This window comes from Anas platyrhynchos, chromosome 9 (assembly GCF_047663525.1).
Source record: "Anas platyrhynchos isolate ZD024472 breed Pekin duck chromosome 9, IASCAAS_PekinDuck_T2T, whole genome shotgun sequence".
Classification (NCBI taxonomy): domain Eukaryota; kingdom Metazoa; phylum Chordata; class Aves; order Anseriformes; family Anatidae; genus Anas; species Anas platyrhynchos.
The window spans coordinates 7,914,113-7,933,852 of record NC_092595.1 but is presented as its reverse complement, the minus strand read 5'-3'; the positions used below and the strand labels follow the sequence as shown (position 1 = coordinate 7,933,852).

At 39.8% G+C, this 19,740-nt stretch overlaps 1 protein-coding gene across 3 annotated transcripts in view; it reads right to left on the bottom strand.

The window, feature by feature from the left end:
• The window catches only part of FXR1 (FMR1 autosomal homolog 1), a 29,314-nt gene extending 9,852 nt beyond the window's left edge, over positions 1–19,462 (bottom strand). For 2 of the 3 annotated variants that reach the window (XM_027463899.3, XM_027463901.3), the window contains exons 1-9: positions 19,310–19,461; positions 10,163–10,215; positions 6,910–7,003; positions 5,992–6,063; positions 4,430–4,578; positions 3,904–3,997; positions 2,773–2,889; positions 2,500–2,670; positions 246–324 (exon numbers count right to left, since the gene is read on the bottom strand). In XM_027463899.3, the coding sequence (XP_027319700.1) occupies positions 246–324; positions 2,500–2,670; positions 2,773–2,889; positions 3,904–3,997; positions 4,430–4,578; positions 5,992–6,063; positions 6,910–7,003; positions 10,163–10,215; positions 19,310–19,360 (880 nt within the window). In that variant the 5' untranslated portion in view covers positions 19,361–19,461. Of the gene's footprint in view, positions 1–245; positions 325–2,499; positions 2,671–2,772; positions 2,890–3,903; positions 3,998–4,429; positions 4,579–5,991; positions 6,064–6,909; positions 7,004–10,162; positions 10,216–19,309 lie in introns of all 3 variants that reach the window. The other variant, XM_027463900.3, reaches the window with a different exon arrangement.
• Positions 19,463–19,740: the final 278 nt, after the last annotated feature.

Sequence of the window (19,740 nt, the reverse complement as noted above, 5' to 3'; positions counted from 1 at the left end):
CTACTTCACATTTGTAAACAGAACTGCGTTAGAAGGCCAAAAAATCTAAAATTATATTCAAACTGTATGCATGCATAGAATGGCTAGTAATTATGAGGATTATTCATGTAGTTTGAAAAGATTAAATTACTTTCTAATTAAATGGAAAAAATCAAACATTGTACTAGAAACTATATTTTCTATGCATAGTCAGGCTTAGTAGGCTCTCTTTCCCCAGGTTTTCATATTTTAGCTGTATTACATACCAACGAGATTTCTGGGAACCTGAATAAAATCCTCCACAAATTCCAAATAACTTCTAGCCTTTTTCACTGCATCGGCAGTCTGAAAAACAAATTTAAAAAAATTTATTTCTGAATGCAGTACGATAAAGATGAAACCCTCCAGCAACATACACAAATCTTCCAAACGGCAAGCATTTTCAAAAAGAAGAGATGAGAGGCAAAATTAGTCTATTTGTGAAATCAACATTAAAGAAACAACTCAGTGCTCAATTACAAGAAAACATACTGCACTAAGCAATGTGTTTTCATCAAGCATTAACCTGTACTTTGTAAGTAACAGAATCACAGAATTTCTAGGTTGGAAGAGACCTTAAGATCATCAAGTCCAACCTCTGACCTAACACTAACAAGTCCTCCACCAAACCATATCAAAACATTACAACCAAGACAATTTCCCTTTCAGAATGCTAGTTCTGGCCACAGTTATCAAGTTTTCTAAGATGACCAGAGAACTCTTTTAAGTCCTTCCTTATGGCTTCATTGTTAAGTGACAGAAATTAAATGACTGTTAATTGAATAAAGGTAATGAAAAAATATACAGCTTAAAATTACCAACAGAAGCACAGAATGCATGAATGAGTGAGTGTCAGCAATGTTAACTTTTCATCATGCCTTCAAGCCCTGTCATCTGTCATATTTTCAGACAAACATGAAGGAAAAACATCACCACCTCCTGGACCTTTAAATAAAATTTTGCGGGAACTCCTAAACAAACAAGGAATTCACAAGCTTCTGGCAGAGGTCAAAATGCTGAGGGGAGAAACATGGGAGATAATGGATTTCAAGATGATGAAACAAGCAATAAAGCTTGGAAAAAAAAACAAACATGCAAACAGGAAGTGGTTGGTTGTAGAAAGCAGAGCTATGCTGCATACTCCAAGTAACAGATAAAATGATGCAAAGATCAACACACTTCAGCAGTTTTCACCTTCAATGAACTCTACAAGTAGGACATAATTAGAGAGTTCACTATGTCCTGCCTCAGAGGTATGTTTATCACTTCTTTCCCAAATAAAGAGGAAGGAACAGTGACTGCTGTCACACAAGCAGCATCAGAATGAGAAAGCAAACAGCTGCCAGGGACTTAAGCGCTCCAGCATACCCATATACATATCTGCACTCTGCCACAAGTACTCAGAAGTTTTGTGCGCATACAACCCATGTGACTCACACCCCAGCAGGAGATAGCATATAAAGCTGGCTTGGATAACGCATCTTCAGCTCCTTGCAGCCAGTAATTCAGAAAATGAAAATAATGACTATACATACATCGGGGGGGAAGTAAATTGAAAATGTCAGTGTGCACACGGATTAAACACCTCAACAAAAATCCAGTTACTAGTAATTATCTTTTTAAGTTTGAGTTCCAGTCTGTGCACCCATTCCTGCTTTGCTTACTGCATAGAATCAAGGTATGTCCAAGTTACTTGTGAAGTCTAATAGGAAGATTAAATGCAGGATGTTTCCCTAATCCCAGCATTAATCCTGCTATTTTTGCAGTTCTAAATGAGTGAAACACCTGTAGAATTGGTAGGACAGGTTAAACCCCTCAAGTAATGTTCTAACAGGGCCACAGTGACAGCAGCATTGCTGTTACACTGCTCTTCTGCCTCGTGAATGGATTATAGCTTTGATCCAAGGAACAGCAATGTTTTGAGGATCTCTCAAGATTTAGAACACCTCAGGTAAGAGGCACACAAATCAAATACAGCAGTATTTTGTCCAATCCATCATTAATTTGCTAAAAACAACAACAGCATTAAATTGCTACATTACAAAAAACATCTGCTTCTTTTCATCTAAGACTAATGTATTTGGCAAGGCCAGAGAACAGATACCACACATCAGGAAAAACCCCATGTGAACTATAGCAGGCTCAGGGCAAGGGGAGGGCATGAATAAGAACAACACAGGAAGTCTGAGAAAAAAAAAAATCAAGCAAGATTACAGTAAACAATATCTCTCTCAGGTTGAGTGAGGTGTACAGTGCAGCCACCCTTGAATCTGTGCATCAGGAAAGAAACATCACATGGAGACAACCACTGCAGTGAAGTCTCTTATTTCACATACAAGACGCCACAGTGTGAATATGTTTACAGCCATTCAAAAAAAGGACTCTGCTCCTTCCCATTGTTAGTTCTGGGTACAGCTCTCACCGCCCTAAAAGCAGACAAAGTAAAATGCTTATCAGATTCACAAGAAGTTCCTCTCTTACCTCCCCATAGATTCTGAAAGTACCAGTATCTTCCTCAAGTTCAATTGCAGTAACTCCTGGAACCTTTCTGGCTTGTTGTATATTACTGCCATGTGTTCCTATAGCAAGTCCCATTAGATCTTCTCTGACTACAAACTCCTCATGAAATGCCGCAGCAAGCTGTTTTGTGCACTGAGGGGGAACAAAATAAGGCTCATTCACATGCACTCAATGTAAAGTACAGTTAATTATGTGCTTGGTTTCAAGCAACAAGAATTTCAACCTATGACTTACTTCTAAGTGTTTTGTAGCTTCTTCATTCCTTGACATAAGCATAAGTTTGGTACGAATGCTGCGCAAATGCATGTCACTCAGAATATTCACTCTCTTCACTGTTGCTTCACTGGCAGACTGCAAAAAGAACAGTCATTTTTTAGAGAAATTCACACTGAAAGGACAGAAGTTATAAACGTGATCCAAATTTCCAGTATTTACAGATATTGTTCTTCCTCAAAACCAAGCACGAAAAATTCAGCACCACCTCTGCAAACCTACAGTTTTCTGTTCCAACTCAGAGCATATTTTACGCTAAAAATTTTGCTACCTATCTACATAGTAGCTCTTTCTCCTTCATATTCCCCAGATAAAAAAAAAATAAAAAAAATCAATCAGTATCATTCTACCATATGCATACTTGTCACTCACCGACTCAGGGGGAGAGCTAAGGAAATAAGAAGGGAAAACACAAATCCCTAGAGTCAGATTTAAGTAGATAATACTATGTAAACAGAACCATGCAAAAAAGCTACTGCTGGGAAAAGTCTATGTACTGAGACAAAACAGGCACAGAAGAATGTAAGTGAACAATTCTTTAATGGCTGTATGTTTCTCTGCTTGGAAAAGCCATTTCATATTTGAAAAGACCAACCAAGCTATTTTTGCAAAAGCTACTTTAATCCACCTAGTATCAAGCTTGGTCACTCCTTATGATCCAGGCTCTCAGAACCCTGGTAATCCACCCCATCTATTGGCCAGTTCACATCCAGGCTTCAACATGATGTGGACCGATGCAGTTCATGGGGAAACCTAACATCAGGTCAAAGGACAAAGTGTAATACCCTACAGGTAGACTCCACCATTCCAGAGCTCAGAAAGCTATAGTTAGCTTTAAGCAATCTGTACAAATCACTGAAACACTCAGCCCAATGACAAAACCGTAAGATACAACGTTACTCCTAAATTTAGGCCAATCCCCTTCCAAAGGCCTACCCTATAAAAAGACATCTACCTATATTAAAAACACCAACAACTTACATAGCTGGACAAGTTCAACCGCATTCAATGCAAGCACACAGATGACTACATATGTAACATAAATAACATACTGAAAATTCATGCAAAATCCACATCAAAATAGTTACTTACCAGTATTATTAGTTGAGCAGTTTCAGCATGATAGAAGATTCGACATGCTCCTACAGCTTTCTTGAAATCTTTATGTGCATTTTCATTAGCACATCTGAGGAGATAAACGATCGTTAAAATATTTTAAGATGCGTGAAAACAGAACTTGTAATATGATTACTAGTTTATAGCAAAGTATATTCAGAAATTAGAAAAATTCTCTCATTACACATTTCCAGAGCTCTCTGTGGACTGTATGTCATCACAGTTCTCAGGCAAATCTCAGCAGCTGAAACTCGCTGTGAGTTTATCAGCTACTCAAGCTGAAAGCAAGACCTGAAGATCCCACCTCAGCACTTGCTTTTTGTCTCCCCATCCCAAGGATTCAGCACAGAGCCCAGCCTGCAGTTTCTAGCCCGTATACAGCAGCCACTATCAAGGTTCTTAATGGACCTGTAAATTGTCCTTTAAAATATTCCCCCAACACCACCCCAATACTTCTCAGTTAATTAACCATCGTATTATGAAAGGGTGCATAGCTACTCACGCATCTCTCAGATCTTCAGGGACATCCACTGTGCATTTGAAAAAGGTGTTCTTTTTGACAGTTTTATTTTGATTCACAGGTCGGAGTCTTTCGTAAGTGACTATTTCATTGTAAGTGGCATCACAAGCAGCATATTCAATGACATAAAACTACGGAAGAAATTTTTTTTTCAAACGTTAACATCAGTTGGAAGCAGACATTCTGACATTACCAACACCAAGCGAGTACAAAATGTGAATATCTAGACTAAGAGTCCTCCAAAACAGGTATCTAATTTTGTGAACAGGTAGAACTTACTACAGTATCAGGAAAGAGTAAATCACTAACGTTGTGACATACGTTTCCATGTGCTCGTTTCTGATTTTAAGTTTTAAATCCGGCACAACACAGTTTTATAGCTTAACTAATTTGACAATGCTCTGTGAAAGTACCAGTCTTCAGAGAACAAAATATAATTTTTTCCTGTCAATACTAGATAATTACGAATTGAAAAAAAAAAATCAATTCAGGATTAAGTGTTTCTTTTACTACTCTGAGACCATACAGAGTAAGAATATTTCTTAAAAGTCAAAGTTTCTAACCAAGCAAGACAGCAAAGTAACTGACAGTACAACCCCAAGTTTCTGTGTAATGTAAGAGAAGTAGACTAGCCCCAAATTAAGAACACAGTAATTTAAATCATTTAACTCTTTTTAAAAAAAAAAAAAGTTCATCCACAAGGGTAAGAAACAGCATCCTCCTTTGATAACTGTTTACTTATAATTTAATTCTATTTCAATTATCACCATGCCATTAAAGAATTCAGTAACAGTTACTACTTGTTGACAGTTGTTTAAAATAGTTTCGGAAGTTCGGCAAATTTTTTTTCCTCAACCCTGTTCTCCTCAGTTTTGGGGATCTAACAAGAAGCGCAGGGCCTTTCCTATTATGAAGCTGAATTCTCTTGCTTTCATTTCAAAAAGTAAAGCTTTCACGATATGATACCAGACATCACCATTGCTCCGTGCATTTTTTTTCACCTGAATATACAAGCTGTTTTGCAGGTGCAACTATAACAGCCAGTGGCAAAATACAAGGTTGACATATGTAAAAAAAAGTGTTTTTACGCTACACTCAATGGAAATACACATGCCAAAAAGAAACCACAAGAACGCACATTCACAGATACAGTGTGATTAATTACCAGAATTAGATATGGACTTTAAACAGTGTCTTTAACTGCAGGTAAAGGGTATTACCTTACTAAGTTCTTAGCACCAAGTTCAATTCACAAATTATGTTTGTTAGAACCAATATTATTATGCACGCATACAGTTCTCCAAGCAATTAAACTACTAATAATCAAAGTGGCCTACTCAGATACAAAAACACAACTCTCAGTTGCATGAATGCAGCATAGGTCATTTCAAAGTCATCTCAGCTTAGAATTCTGTTTTGATGTGTGTTTGTACTGGTAGTAGTTTATTTTTTTTTGTGTCATAAACAGTTTTCATATTTACTGTTATTTAATATAGCAACATGAAAGTAACAACAGGAGAGCACTAAGTTTTAAAATAGCTTACCTCTCCTTTCATCATTCGAACTTTGGCCAGCCACCAGCCACAAGGTTCTTGATCATTTGCTCTGGAATAAACCTGGGAATGGAAGTAGTTAAAAAAGAGACAGACTTTAACAAAAACGTTTAAAGCAAATATGGACATAATTCAGTTGCCTAGATGTGCAATGAAGAAAGAACATCTCCACTTTTCTAATTTTCATGAAAATGAACATTATGCTACACAGAAGTAATTTCTGTATTAATTTTTTTTTACTGTTCCGTGCTCCTTGCACAAATTTTCATTCTTCTGCATTGCCAGGATTATGAACAGACTAGATTACTAGCCTTAAACTACAATGGTATCCCAAAGTCACTTCCATTCTAAGAACAAGCAAACACTAAAGACACTACAATAAGCCAGGGATGGAACATTTACCTTCTATTTCACAGTTTAATCTGTAACTTCTAAATAACACTGCTTCTCTGTGAAATAGTATAATTTACGCTACTTCCTGCAAGATATTTTCATACTAGATATTTCGTCTAGGCTGAAACTTTGATTATTGGAAGAGCATTATTACATTTCCACATTACAACATTTCCAACTGTTACACACAAGATGAAAAATGAACATTAGTTGATTTGATTTTTAATTTTGAAACACACTATTTTAAAAATTTTGATCAAGTTCCACTGGTAATTTTCAGTGAACTACATGATTACTTCCCACAGTTTCACTGGAAGACAGAAGGTTTTGCTTCCTAAGTACTAAGAGAAAAATCAAAACATTTTTTATTTACTGGCTTAATAAATCCATTACTAGAGACATGTTCCATTTTAAATCATTACATCACTCATGTACTTAAAATCATCGTCGCCATCTTGAACATCAGTTGTGTAACAGAACAGTTCAAAAGGAAAGGAAACATACAGATCAACTCACCTCCACTTCATCTCCTTCACCAATTTCTTTCTTGATATCAGGGGGTGGGGGTAATCTGACTTCGTTGAAGGGTACCTGGCGCTCCGGTTGCCAACTGAAAGTTGAAGAGACATTGTATATTAACTCCATTTTTTTTTTTTTTTTTTAAAAAAGCTTTGCTTTTCAACTAAGAGTTTAGTTAAATCACTCTTTCTATATAATCAGGTCTGCTCACCCATTGCTAGAGAGTTAGCGGTATAAGCAAAGTATCAAAATAACCCTGTTGAGACCAAAATAATATCTGGGAATATATTTAATGACAGAACAATTCTTGAATTACCTTTAAATAAATTAAAATTGTATGGGTTCACTAACCTGATTTCATAAGCCCTCCGTGAAAAGATTATGATGTACTTAGATTTTTTAAAACAACAACAACAAAAAGGAAGATTACCTTCCAACTTCAAAAGCTATTTGCATTTTTGCCACAGTGTTATTTAAACCTCATTCTATTTCTGAAAAACAGCAGTATGCTGGAAAAAAAATTACTTGTAATTCAATTATCCTTGTAACTATAACTGCCATTAATCTCAGGGTGGGGGTTCTCCCTGCCCCCTTCGTTAAGTTTTTACTCTCACAGATGCAACAGCAAATAATAAGACTTGAAGACAAAAATGCATTCCCTATAGTACAGGGTACATAAAACTTCAGTTTGGAAACAGTATGAGCAAAATAATCATAACTGAACAACAGGATACAAATTGCTGTAAACAACTGAGCAGCTTAAAGTTCTCTTGAGAATTTCAACTGTGCCTTGTACTTTCAGAATCTAGCAAATGAGAGCTTACAGAAAGTTATAAATTGCCCGTAATGAGATGCTGTAACTGAAGAGACCTTGCATCTTCAATAAAATCTACTTAAAATTGTAGTGAGCTAGTTTTGCTTCCATCTCTAATCACATAGACAAACTCCGTTCACTTTAAGTAGATGGGCCAGTAATGACTTACCCATTTCAGCAGCAAGATCTTTTTTTTTTTTTTTATAAAACAGTGGAAAAGTACACAGAAGGCTCAGTTTCCAGAATACAAGTTTTGATGGCAAGAAGTCCAGAACTGGGGCAACTCACTAATGCAATGCCAAGGAAAGATGTTCTTGAGAAATGACCTGTGACTAGCTACAAATTGCCTACTAAGAGAATCAGACAGAATACCTGGTGCAAATCATGAGAAAAAAAGAGGTTGGTGCTTGCTTCCTACAACACAATCTTTCCTCTGATAGGGCTGCTCAAATTCCCACAGGCCTATGTGAAACTGCACCTGAATATCTAATTTTTAATTGTATGCAACAATAAAGGTTTCAGTTTCCTGAAGCTTCTTTGTTCATCCCCTGCCTTTTCCTAAAATGTTTCCTAAAAGAAATCAGTACCTGCCCATAAATTAATTATTGCTATGGCCACAAAATCATCATTAGCAAGTTGTGCTGTAAACAAACTTTGGGTACCTTACGATAGCTGTAGGTAAAGACTGGCTAACAACAGACAAAATGTGAACTGACTGCCCTTAGCAGTGTATACTTGCTTACTTCATTAGCACTGATCACTATCACAGCAGAATCACACATTCAGGACCCTACACTCTTGCCAATTTCAATTCTATTAAAGCCCTTACGAATTTAACTCAGTAAGACGGGTAATAACGTATCAAATTTACATCACAGCACGACTCGAGCAGTCTACATACTTCCTGATAGGATCTATTTCTGGTCAACAAAGCACCTGACATTACATTGCAGCCCATCCTTTATGGAACACGGCTGCTGCCACACATTGAAACACATTGATTACACGGATATAGAACAGCTGAAATGTGTTTGTCAATAATTAGACATCTGCTATGAACCACAGGCACTTCCTTTAGCTTACTTAGTTTGTCACATGCAAGTGTGCCTTGAAGGCAAAGAGCCTCTAACCTTAAAGAAAGGCAACCTGGATGCTGAATATGAAACTGAAGATTGGCCACATCTCCTCAGATCAACAACAGGATGAAATTGTGTTTTTGAGGGGTGGGGGGGGTGGGAAATGAGCAGTGCCGATATGAAAACCAAGGAGACAGTAACAGCCTCCATAATCTCCCTCATGAAGTGTTAGCACAAATTATGCTGCCACTTCTATCTTCTAACCATTATTCATTAAAGAAGGGCTAGAAAATACAGGATAGAAAGAATCAAAGACTGGACTTGGCAGAAAAAACCCTAGGATTACCTTTTCCTCCCTAGAGATTTTTCATATGCGTGAATATATACATACATGTAACACACATCCTTATATAGAGCAATATTTTATGTTTATTCAATATTATACGATATATATTTTATGAACATTCACATTAAACATTATGTAGTACTGTGCACACACAAATGCATACTCTCTAGTACTACATTTGTTACCCCCCAGCCTTTAAGAACGGCTCAGACTAATGTACAGGTTGATGTGGGCAGAGCTTACCAACAATTTTCACACCAAAGGATATCACATTTTTATGATCTCCACCTAGCAACTGGAAGGGAAACAGCAAAGAGGATGTGACTCCACAAATATCCTAAATTATGCTGGAAACTCTCAGGTAATCCACAGTGTTATCAGTCTGAATGCCTAACAAGCGTTCATTTGTAGTTTACCATCCCGTGGATTATCTTTGACTTGCTGCTATAGGTCCCTAGTGGTGCTGCTGTGCTTATACAGTAAATGAAGAGGGCAGCATGCATTATTTTTTCTCCAGTGCTTTCAGATTTGCACTTTTCCACACCAAACAAATAAAATTTGACTTCAGATTCAATGTGCGTACATGTACTCTGCAACAGTTTTAAAAAAAAATCACTATCAATCACTATCAGAATACTTGTATTGTTTCTTCTGGTTGATAATGCTGACAAGCATTCACTAGGTTACACATAATCAAATGCTTAGTAAGTAGAGATTCTTATATATAGAGCAAAGAAGGATGGAAAATACTGAAGAAGAGCAGGCAACTGCCACCAATTATTCTCTAATTAAAATTGGCTGACACATCTATGGGAATTACTGAAATATATAAAAAAAAAAGGAAAGGAATGCCTAACTGACTTGCTCATTTATGATACCACAGCTAATCAAGAAATCATGGAGACTGAATAACAGTGAGCCTTCATTTCTAGAAGGACACCTTTGTAATGAAGCCCACTTCCTTTTAATATCAAAACAATACATAAATGATTTTTTTAAAAATAAAACACTTACTTGTTTTCAAATACAACTGTGAGTGAATCCTCATGAACATCTTTGATAAATCCCTAAAACAAAAACAGTTTTTGTTATAAGAAGGCACATGAAATGAAAACAAGGCAGCAATTTCAATACAGCCTGAAATTAACCCGAACAGCTGAGCATCACCAGTATTTAGGGAAGAATTTAGGGAATTTAGGGAGTTCTCGGACACAATCCCACTGCTTGCATGAGGTTGATGATATACTTAACCATCTATTCTAAGAAATGTATTGAACACAGGGCAACTTCCCTTCAAAATGGCATGACAGCGAACTTGACTAAAAATTGGTCATACAGGCTGCTATATGGCTAGACACTGCACCACCTTTCAAATACAGAATTGGGGACAGCATGAGGTAAAATACCTGCAGGACCCCATAGAAAAACGAAGCAAATGTTTCCTACCATTTTGTGTCACATTATTATTACGATCTCAGGAACAACAGAGAAAACCCTGCCTTTTTTTTTTCCTTTTGAAAAAAGGCATTCTTAAGGATGCACTGATTATGTCAAAAACCTCAAGATGAAGAACAACCTGATTCAGTTGTACTTATACACCCATGCGGAAATTAAGTTCCTCCATCTCTTGGTTAAGGAAGGAAGGCATGGTGCAAAAAAAAAAAAAAAAAAAAGAAAGAAAACCACATGACAAAACAACAGAAAAAAATATCTAACTACTCCCACTTTTTGCCATAGCTTGGTATTTGCCCTAGCACAGGAGAGCAAGAAGGAACCTGCAGCTTCAGATGAGTAAAAGTCACATAGCTCTGTTCAGATAGGTTCCAGGAAACCTGCTGAATGGATTATATCCACTTGAGATACTGGCAACTGAGGAGGATGAAGAACGTATCAGCTGTGCGAGGAGTAACGAGCCCACAGAGGTATCATGTGTCTGCTCTGGGAAAGAAATTTCAGCACAGGATCGCTCAGTCTAATCAGGGACAGTGAAGAACGCCGCACTGACAGCTGGCTGCAAGGGGCCTGCAGGAATAAAGCTCCTTTTACCTGAACTTGGGCAATCTTAACCAAGAGCAGGATTCACTGAACAACCTCCTTTCCTGCACCCTAAGCAAGCAGCACTCAAAACCATCTGCCAGCAGCACAGAAGACTGGTTCTGGCACAAAGCAGACCAGTGATCCCGAGCACACCAGGTCACCAGAAATTGAAGTCACCTTGTTGAACCATCTACCATGCTCCTCCTGAAATCAACCCTTTTAAAGGGCACCTTGCCACTGCAAGGCAAGGAAGGCAAACCTCTTTGAGATGTAGGAAACTGCAGCAGTTGGTGGCAAAGATGCACACCATCAGGGACTTTTCGATTTCAAGAAAGCTTCTGTACAGATAAACTGGACAGAAATACTGAAGCTATGTCTGTTTAAAGAAGCGAAGAGCATAGAGTGCATAGAAAATGTTACTGCTTCAAGTACCTATTAGCTAACAGAGGTAAAGCACAACTTCTACTATTTATTTATGCCACCGATGTCCCTTTAAACATTCCTCAATGAGGGGATAAGTTACTGCAACACAAAGTGCAGGAAATAGTTGTTCTACAACAATTCATTCAGACTATCCAAAAATAAATAAAATCACTCAAGCCATGCTAGCATGAATCAAGTTTTATGCAGGCCAACATTTCGTCAGTGACAACTTACCAACAGATGTAACCCACTACTACAGACGGCCTTTTATCTGCATTCCAAGAGCCTCTGATTCGATACTGGTCTTTGCCTCATTCCGCTGCTTTATGTCATAACTGACAACCTTACCCCTGATTTATTACATGCTTTCACAGTACTTAACATGGGGGATAATTTATTTAATTTTGAATGAATCCAAAACTTTTCTAAGATCAGTCTACAGTAGCCAAAAATTTATTTTGCAAATACAAATTGTTACCCTTCCTTTTGTTTAGAACAACTCCAGAATAAAGAGAGATTCAAAGCGAGATAGCACAAAACATCTGGGAAATATTCTGAATAATGCTCTGCAGAGTTTAAAACTCCTGAATTCACTGACTAGTTCCAGGTTTCATTAAAAAGACATCAGAAATGAAAGACAACGAATTCCAACCACGGTGCCAATCATTCCATTACTAGGTAAAGCCTGGCTTTCAGGTTAACAGCACAACCAGGTTTAGTATTCACAACCAGCTTTCTGGTTATAGGATGTCCTGCCAAAGAAAGGGAAGCCAAACAATACTGCAGGTATGACCAGCAGCAGACTAACAGCCATCCATGCACAAACCACAGCCACATTAAAAAAGAAGTAGTGCTTGGTGTTTGTGTTTAAGTACAATTCAGAGTACAAATTCCAACAAAGAACCTATAAATTTTACAACACTGCAAGTTTCAGGAACTCCTTCACACAAGGGAGTCTTTCAGTTCAAAGCACGTGTACTGCTCTTCCCATACCAGAACACTACACAGACTCAAGGCTAGCAGTACTATAGTAGCAGTACTACTAAACTATGACTAGAATTAGCTGAGTAATGTTTTCAGTTGGTACTCTCATTCTTAGTCCACAATATTCATACAAGAAGCACTCAAAACCAGATATTCTATCATCAGGTATCCACGGCAAGTCAGCAAAAGACAAGTAAAATATTAAATAATTGTAATTATATTGTGAAGCCTGACAGAGTCTGATCGGACTCTAATTGTACAAATATAAGAAATAATGAGGGAGTAACATGCTAAGTCAAAAAACAGGTTTAATTCTTCCTATTATTGTCAGTTTCTCTACTACTGGTGGGAAGAAAACACGTTTACAGCAACTAAAACACAGCAGCCTGAGGTATACAGGGCAGACAATTCATTTGTAATACAACTAATAGCATTCAGAATTCAATATAGGTTTTGAATATAGTTTAAGAAATTACTTGACAACTACCCAGAAACATGACAGAAATATGGAAACATTTATCGAAAGTAAGAAGCCCTCCTTATTGGTTTCAACCTACAACCCTGACCTTTACTATAAGCACTATCAGCTGTCACTTAACTTCAAGATAAAAGCACAGAAACAGATTCCACATATGTCGTGACAAGGTTTAGTGTATTTTTTTAAAGCATATTCCAAGACCCTGGAGATGATTTTAAATTTTATAAACATTTTCAATTTTGCCCAGAACTGCAGAAATTACAGTATTTTGCAATTTCAAGTAAATTTATTTCTCACATAGAAGTTACATTAAATCCTACATATTTACTATTTTTTTCAGCAAGGGCCTGATGAACATTAAAAACCCATAGAACAGTAAATATCATGGTTTTCAACTAGGAATTTCAAAGTTCTTCATCAGTGAGGCAACCAATATAAATAGATTTGTACTCTAAATTTGCATTATTCACATCAGATAATGTATCAGAAATGTTTTCTACCAACTAAATACACATCTTAACTTTTGCTTAAATGAACAAGTCACTCCACCACTGAAGTTTAATTTAGCAGTGATGGCTGAAGACAGGTAATACCAATATCTAAGCTTGCAGAGTTCTTCCTCAGCATTCAGCGTGTCCTCATTCCAAACAGGTGATGAGGCTCAGCAAGCTAGGAGACCCCCGAACACATCACCATCAGCAGCTCTACTGGCTTCAAGAACACACAGCGAGGAATCTGTAGCAATCTGTAGCACCAGTGAGCCAGCCTACACGCAACATTTCTAAATGCATTTTACACCACATACAGAATTGCAGAGTGCAGCAATGGAAGACAAATAAATGTGACCTCACCTTGCCCCACCTCAGAGCTAAACTGTCCAGATTTTAGTGTCAGTCCCTCAGTTTATGCGGCAGGCTGGATCTCTGAAGCCCATGAACGCCCTGCTAGCTGCTCACGATGCAGCCAGGAGATTCTACTGTACGATGGGCTATTAATGGCACAGGGGCCCCCAGGCACTCTGACACCGACCTGTCTCTGCCACTCACTTGGCAGAAGCCAGGCTCCTGACACCAGCACCTGTAAGCTGAGGGGTAATATATACGGCTAGCACTCTCACCCAGGTGTGGGATCAGAGAGCCTGCAAGCCTAACACAGGGCCATGCTGTACAAAGTATGAACAAAAGGGCAGGAAACTATGAAAGGATCATTTGCCACCAAAATCACCACAGCTGAGACTTCACCTCACAACTACACACACATACACACACACACACAGAGTCTTTCCCTTTTACCTGGGCTTTGCTCACGGATTTAGGATTAGGACCTGCTGATAACATAAACGGATCAGGGCTTACCAAAGTGCCCTTACAGTGAACTATGTGCGTGTGCGTACACACACCCACATCTGCATTTATTTGTTTTTTACATTCAGTTCCAGGCAGTCACAAAACGTGTCAACAGCCAGATGCAATCTAAGTTCCCACTTCATCCTGCTTTCTTAAGATTAGCTGACCCCCAAATAGGACAGCCCAATCTAAAAATAAGGCTGTTAGCTTAGCTGCAGGCATTCCTTCCAGAGATGGCCAGCCACTGTGTTAGATTTTGAGTCACATACACCCGCACGCTAAAAACTATACTAAGATCACCGTACTCACTGCTGAGCAAATTTCAAACAGCAAACACTGGCATCTGGTACCATGGACTGCTTCTGAATCAGTGACATAAAGGTCAAGAAGCCTGTATCCCATTACCAATCCTTTCACTCCTGTCAGAACCAGGAACTGTTAGTATTTTAAATTAAGATTTACACACAACTGTTTCATGTAACAAATGCAAAATGTCCTACTTAATTATTGCTATTCCATACTGACCCTCAAAGAAAAAAATCAAAGCAAACACAGGAAGCTCATAAATACCCTTTTTTTTTTCCAATGATTTGAACTTCAAAGTGTTATTTTCATTGGAAATGATTAGCTGCACCTGCTACAAGGAACTGATAAAAGAAAACAGACCAAGCATTACAAGCAAAGAGCAGGTAGGAAACAACCCTGAAATGCCATTTTATTTTTTCACATTACTACTTATTTCCATTCACAATCATAATTATCACACGTAAACTCATGGGTCCTTATGAGAGTCACGCAAGAACTTCAGCACTGAATCTCCTGGTTCAGGCTTATGAATAAAGCCTAAGGCACTCACATTATTATGCTGCATTCTTCATATGCATATTCCCAAAGGGCAAGACTTCCGAAAGACACCCTGTACTGATTATGTACATCAGAAATCAATAACCACTGCCTGTGGCATCTGCTTTTTATCAGGCTAAAAGGGTCAAGAAAATGGCTTTTCAATGGCAATGACTAGACATACTTCATACAACTATACAAGTTTCAAGAGAGCAGTAACAACCTTAAAATGTCGGATGTTTCCCACTCAATATGGAAAGATTTAATAAACACTGTCCATCAAAAGACAGTCAAAATCTTTACAGAAAAAAATTGCCTTCCATTTACTGTAGTGTTTCCTGGTGTAATAATACGTGTGTAAGCTATCCTCTTAATGACAGTTATCTATTTTACTGTCATGCTAAGATGACATTCAGAAAACCTCACAGAGAACTTCTCAAAGCCACTAATTAAAACTTAAAAAAAAAAAAGCCATTATATTTTCTTACAAAAGCATTTTATTCCACAGAATTGCTCACCATGCTTCGACATTCTACACGTGAAGAAATACTGTGTACTTCTCTCTCACCACCATTTTCTTTAGCAGAATTTTGGCTATTCTCTACCTTAAGGCCAGCTTCTAACAGATCGGCCTTAAGCTGCTACTAGAACAACTGCACCTCCTGAAAGAGGCACCAAGGATGAGCTTTAGAACCTATAAATTGAAGATGAAGGGTTTAATTCTACTTTCATTTTTATCACATTATATCCTTGCACATAATTTGGACAGCTACTATCTAGAACAGAAAGACTGCAAAGGCATCCAACACTAGAGATGGCTCTTCAGCACGTGGAAGTCCCTACAACGATGAATGCAACAGATCTTTAGTTATTCAGATGTCACTGAAGGATTCCACAGAGTAAGCTATCTAGTGTTCAGTTTATGTACTTCGGTGTCATTTTACTGCAAGACCCAAATTTGCATGTATGCAAATGGCTACGGGAGATCCTGGGCAGAACAGAAGTGTTCATCTCAGTCTCTCCAACGCACCCTTCACAGCTGGCAGGACAAAAGGCAATGGGCACACATGGGAACCCAAGAGCTTCCATCTGAGCACCAGAAAACATTTAACTGTGTGGGTGACTCAGCTGTCCAGAGAGGCTGTGGATCCTCACTCCTGGAAGACGCTCAAAAACCACGTGGACAGGGGCCTGGGCAAGGAGCTATAGATGGCCCCGCTGGACTGGAGGTGTTGGACAGTTGACCTTCAGAGGTCCCCGCCAACCTCAACAAGGCTATGACTTGGTGAATTTCTCAGTGATCTATGTAGCAGCATGACATCACGAAAAGAGTTCCCAGCTCCACACAGCGAGTGCCACGCAGAGAACACTGCAGTCAGGCCAAGACGAGGCTGGGAATATTCAAAAGTTTCACTCCAATCCACTTCGAGCCCATGAAATCCAGGTTTGTTTGGACATACCCCATCAAAAACAAACAAAACCCCACCCTAACACCAAGAAATCCACAGCTGTTCTGATCTTACAATCAACAGAACCCTAAGAGATACTACTGCTGACTTGTACAGCTTGTCAACTCTGTCCACTCTCTACCTGTTCCACAACACCAACCTCACCTTTTCCACAAGACAATAACCACTTTAGAGAAAAGATGGCACCGATGGAGCTCAAAGACAACGGATGCTCAATGTTAAGATGGATACAAAATCTTCTGAGCTGCAGGAAATGGCTAAACACACTCTGTTGCCTACTAGTTGAGAATTCAGGATAAAATACAACATAAATACTGTCCTGTTCTGCAGACCATATTAGTCACTTAAAGCAGTTTAAAAAAGCATAAAATTAGATTGGAGATTTATAAACAGAAGGTGAAATTTATATCATATATTTTTTGTACAAAATATCTTGGGGTATCTATGTCAGTCTCCATTGACTTACGCATCAAGAACAACATTGATTTTTCACCTAATGTTAATAAGGAGCATTGTTTTTCTGATTATTTTGTAGAATTTCATCTATCATCGTCATATCTCTAATAGCTACTAAAACAGATTTAATCACCGCTGCCACTACAGCTGAATTGCAGATCGTATTAACAACTCATTAAAAAAAATCTGTCATGTAATTGTTTACATAATTACTCTTTTTTTTTTTTTTTTATCTCTGTTGGCATAGCAGGATCCTTCTCATCTCATTTACCAGGAGGTATGCTGTGATAATGAATCTAAATTCAGACTGTTCTGACTGCAAACCTCAAACTTCATCCCCTTTTAACCTTACAAATGCTAACATCAATGCTGTCAGTGTCCAAAGCAGGATACTTTCTCCATGAGCCTGATAGTTCTCCTTCGCTTCCCAAACTTTGAAGAGGAAGTTTTGTTCCTTAGCTCCAAACGGGTCCATCATCTGCCTACTTCAACATTTAGATTCACAAAATGGAGCCAAGCATACAGATTTCACTACAAAAATAATCCTTTAAAATCATGTTTCTATTTGCTTTATTGCATTTTGGGGTGGATTTTTGCACATTAACAATGACTATTTCGAGTTGGGGCTTCCATTACCATGGGTCCAAGCACTCTAATGTGACCATTCACCATGATGAAGTGAATGGCTCCATCGCTGGACCTAACCGCCATTTCACTAACCTGAAATCCATTAAATAACATTTTTAAGTAAAACTTCTCCTCATTAAGCACCGTCCACAGGGCCAAACACACGATGGTACTAATGCAAGCCTGACAATTCTCACTGACTTAGAAGGAGACGTCATTATTGCAGATTTTAAATCAGGCTTATTGTAGTAAGCGCTGTGGCAGAAGACTCCCCTCAGTCCAAAAATTTGGTATACCTCCTAATGCTCCTATTAGTCTCACAACCCCCTTAATCAGAAGTATGAGCTAGTTGTTTCTTTTTGATTTGTCCAAGATCATAACGTGGACAATGAAAAGCTAAGAAATGCATCTCCAAATTCTTGGCTTTCTAATGGACAGGGAAAAAAAAATCAATTATGTTTTAGGAGTATCCTGTTCTAAATACAAATACTTTTGATGTGCATTTCTTTGTGGTTATTTATAAACCACCTAAATATGTGCCTAATTCACATTTTTTTATCTACTGATTTTGGTAATAATTTAAGAGGAATACATATCAAGGGCATAGTTTACACCATTAAATTATTTCCTTATATGATTATCTCCTGTTCGACTCTTTTAATAGATAACCAGTTGGAAAAAAAAGCCTAACTCCTGAAGTCAGCTGGTTACAGTCCTTTGACCAACTGCCTTTACATACTGTACAGTCACCAAATGACTTCCAAGCCAAATCCACAGCTGCAAACAGGAAATTCAGAGGGGAAAAAAAAAAGAGGACACTCCCCCCCAGCCTCAACTGGGATAATGCATGTGCAATTCCACACCGTGTATGCGGTTAGGCTTAATAGCTAAAGAGAGACCTGAGATTAAGCACTCCCAGGGCACGGCTACCCAAGTGCTCACAATGCTGGCTGGAAGCAGCCCTCCTGGAAAGGAAGACAGAGGGCTCTTGCCATAAAAAGCGCTGGGATTCTTAAACATCTGAAGCCGGGCTTAGGGGGAATGACTGACGGGCAACAGCTGAGGGGACTCTGCATTGATCCTGCAACATCCTGACATTCCGGGGAGGGTGATGGCGAAGGAAGCGTTCTGACGACATAAATAAACTCGAGATCGTTAAAGAATTATTTCCAGATTATGATTGCTGGCTCAGCTCCCCCCATCCCACCCCGAGGCCCTCACTCCTTCCCAACACCACCCCCACACGCCCCCCGTTCCCCCCCCCCGGCCCCGAGCACCCCCCTAACCCCCCCATCCCCCCCCCACCGGCCCCTCTCCCTCAGGCGCCCTCCGCGGCCCCCCCGCCCCCGCCACACCCCGACACCTTCCCCCGCTCCCCCTTTCCTCCCACCACCCCCTTCCTTTTCCTTTAGGGCCAAGACTCTCCCCACCGGCCGCCCCCGGGTCCCCACAGAGCGGGGGCAGCCCCGGGAAGCCGCCGCCCTCCGGCTGCCGGTACCTTGTAGAAGGCCCCGTTGGAGCCGCGCACTTCCACCGTCAGCTCCTCCATGTTGCGAGCGCAAAGGCCGCCGGGACGTGCTTCTAGAAACTGTCACCGCCGGGGGGGGCGCTGCCCGCCCGCCCCGCCCCCGCGCACCGCCGCCGGCCTGCCCCACGCCGAGCCGCGGGGGGGGACCCGCGGCCGCCGAGCGGGGAGCTCCCTGCGGGAAGGGCGGGCGGCTCCCGCCTTTCCCCCCCTCCCCTCCCCCGAGGGAGTGGGAGCGGCCGAGAAGCGGCCGCTGCGGGGCCGCCCCCTGAGGCGGCCGGGCTGAGGGGGCCGCGGCCGGGCCCGCCCTGAGGCGCAGGTGGCGCCGCGCCCCGCCCTGCTGCCGCCGCGGGGAAATGGCGGCCGCGCTGCGGGGCCGCAGGGAAATGCGGCGTTTTGTTGTT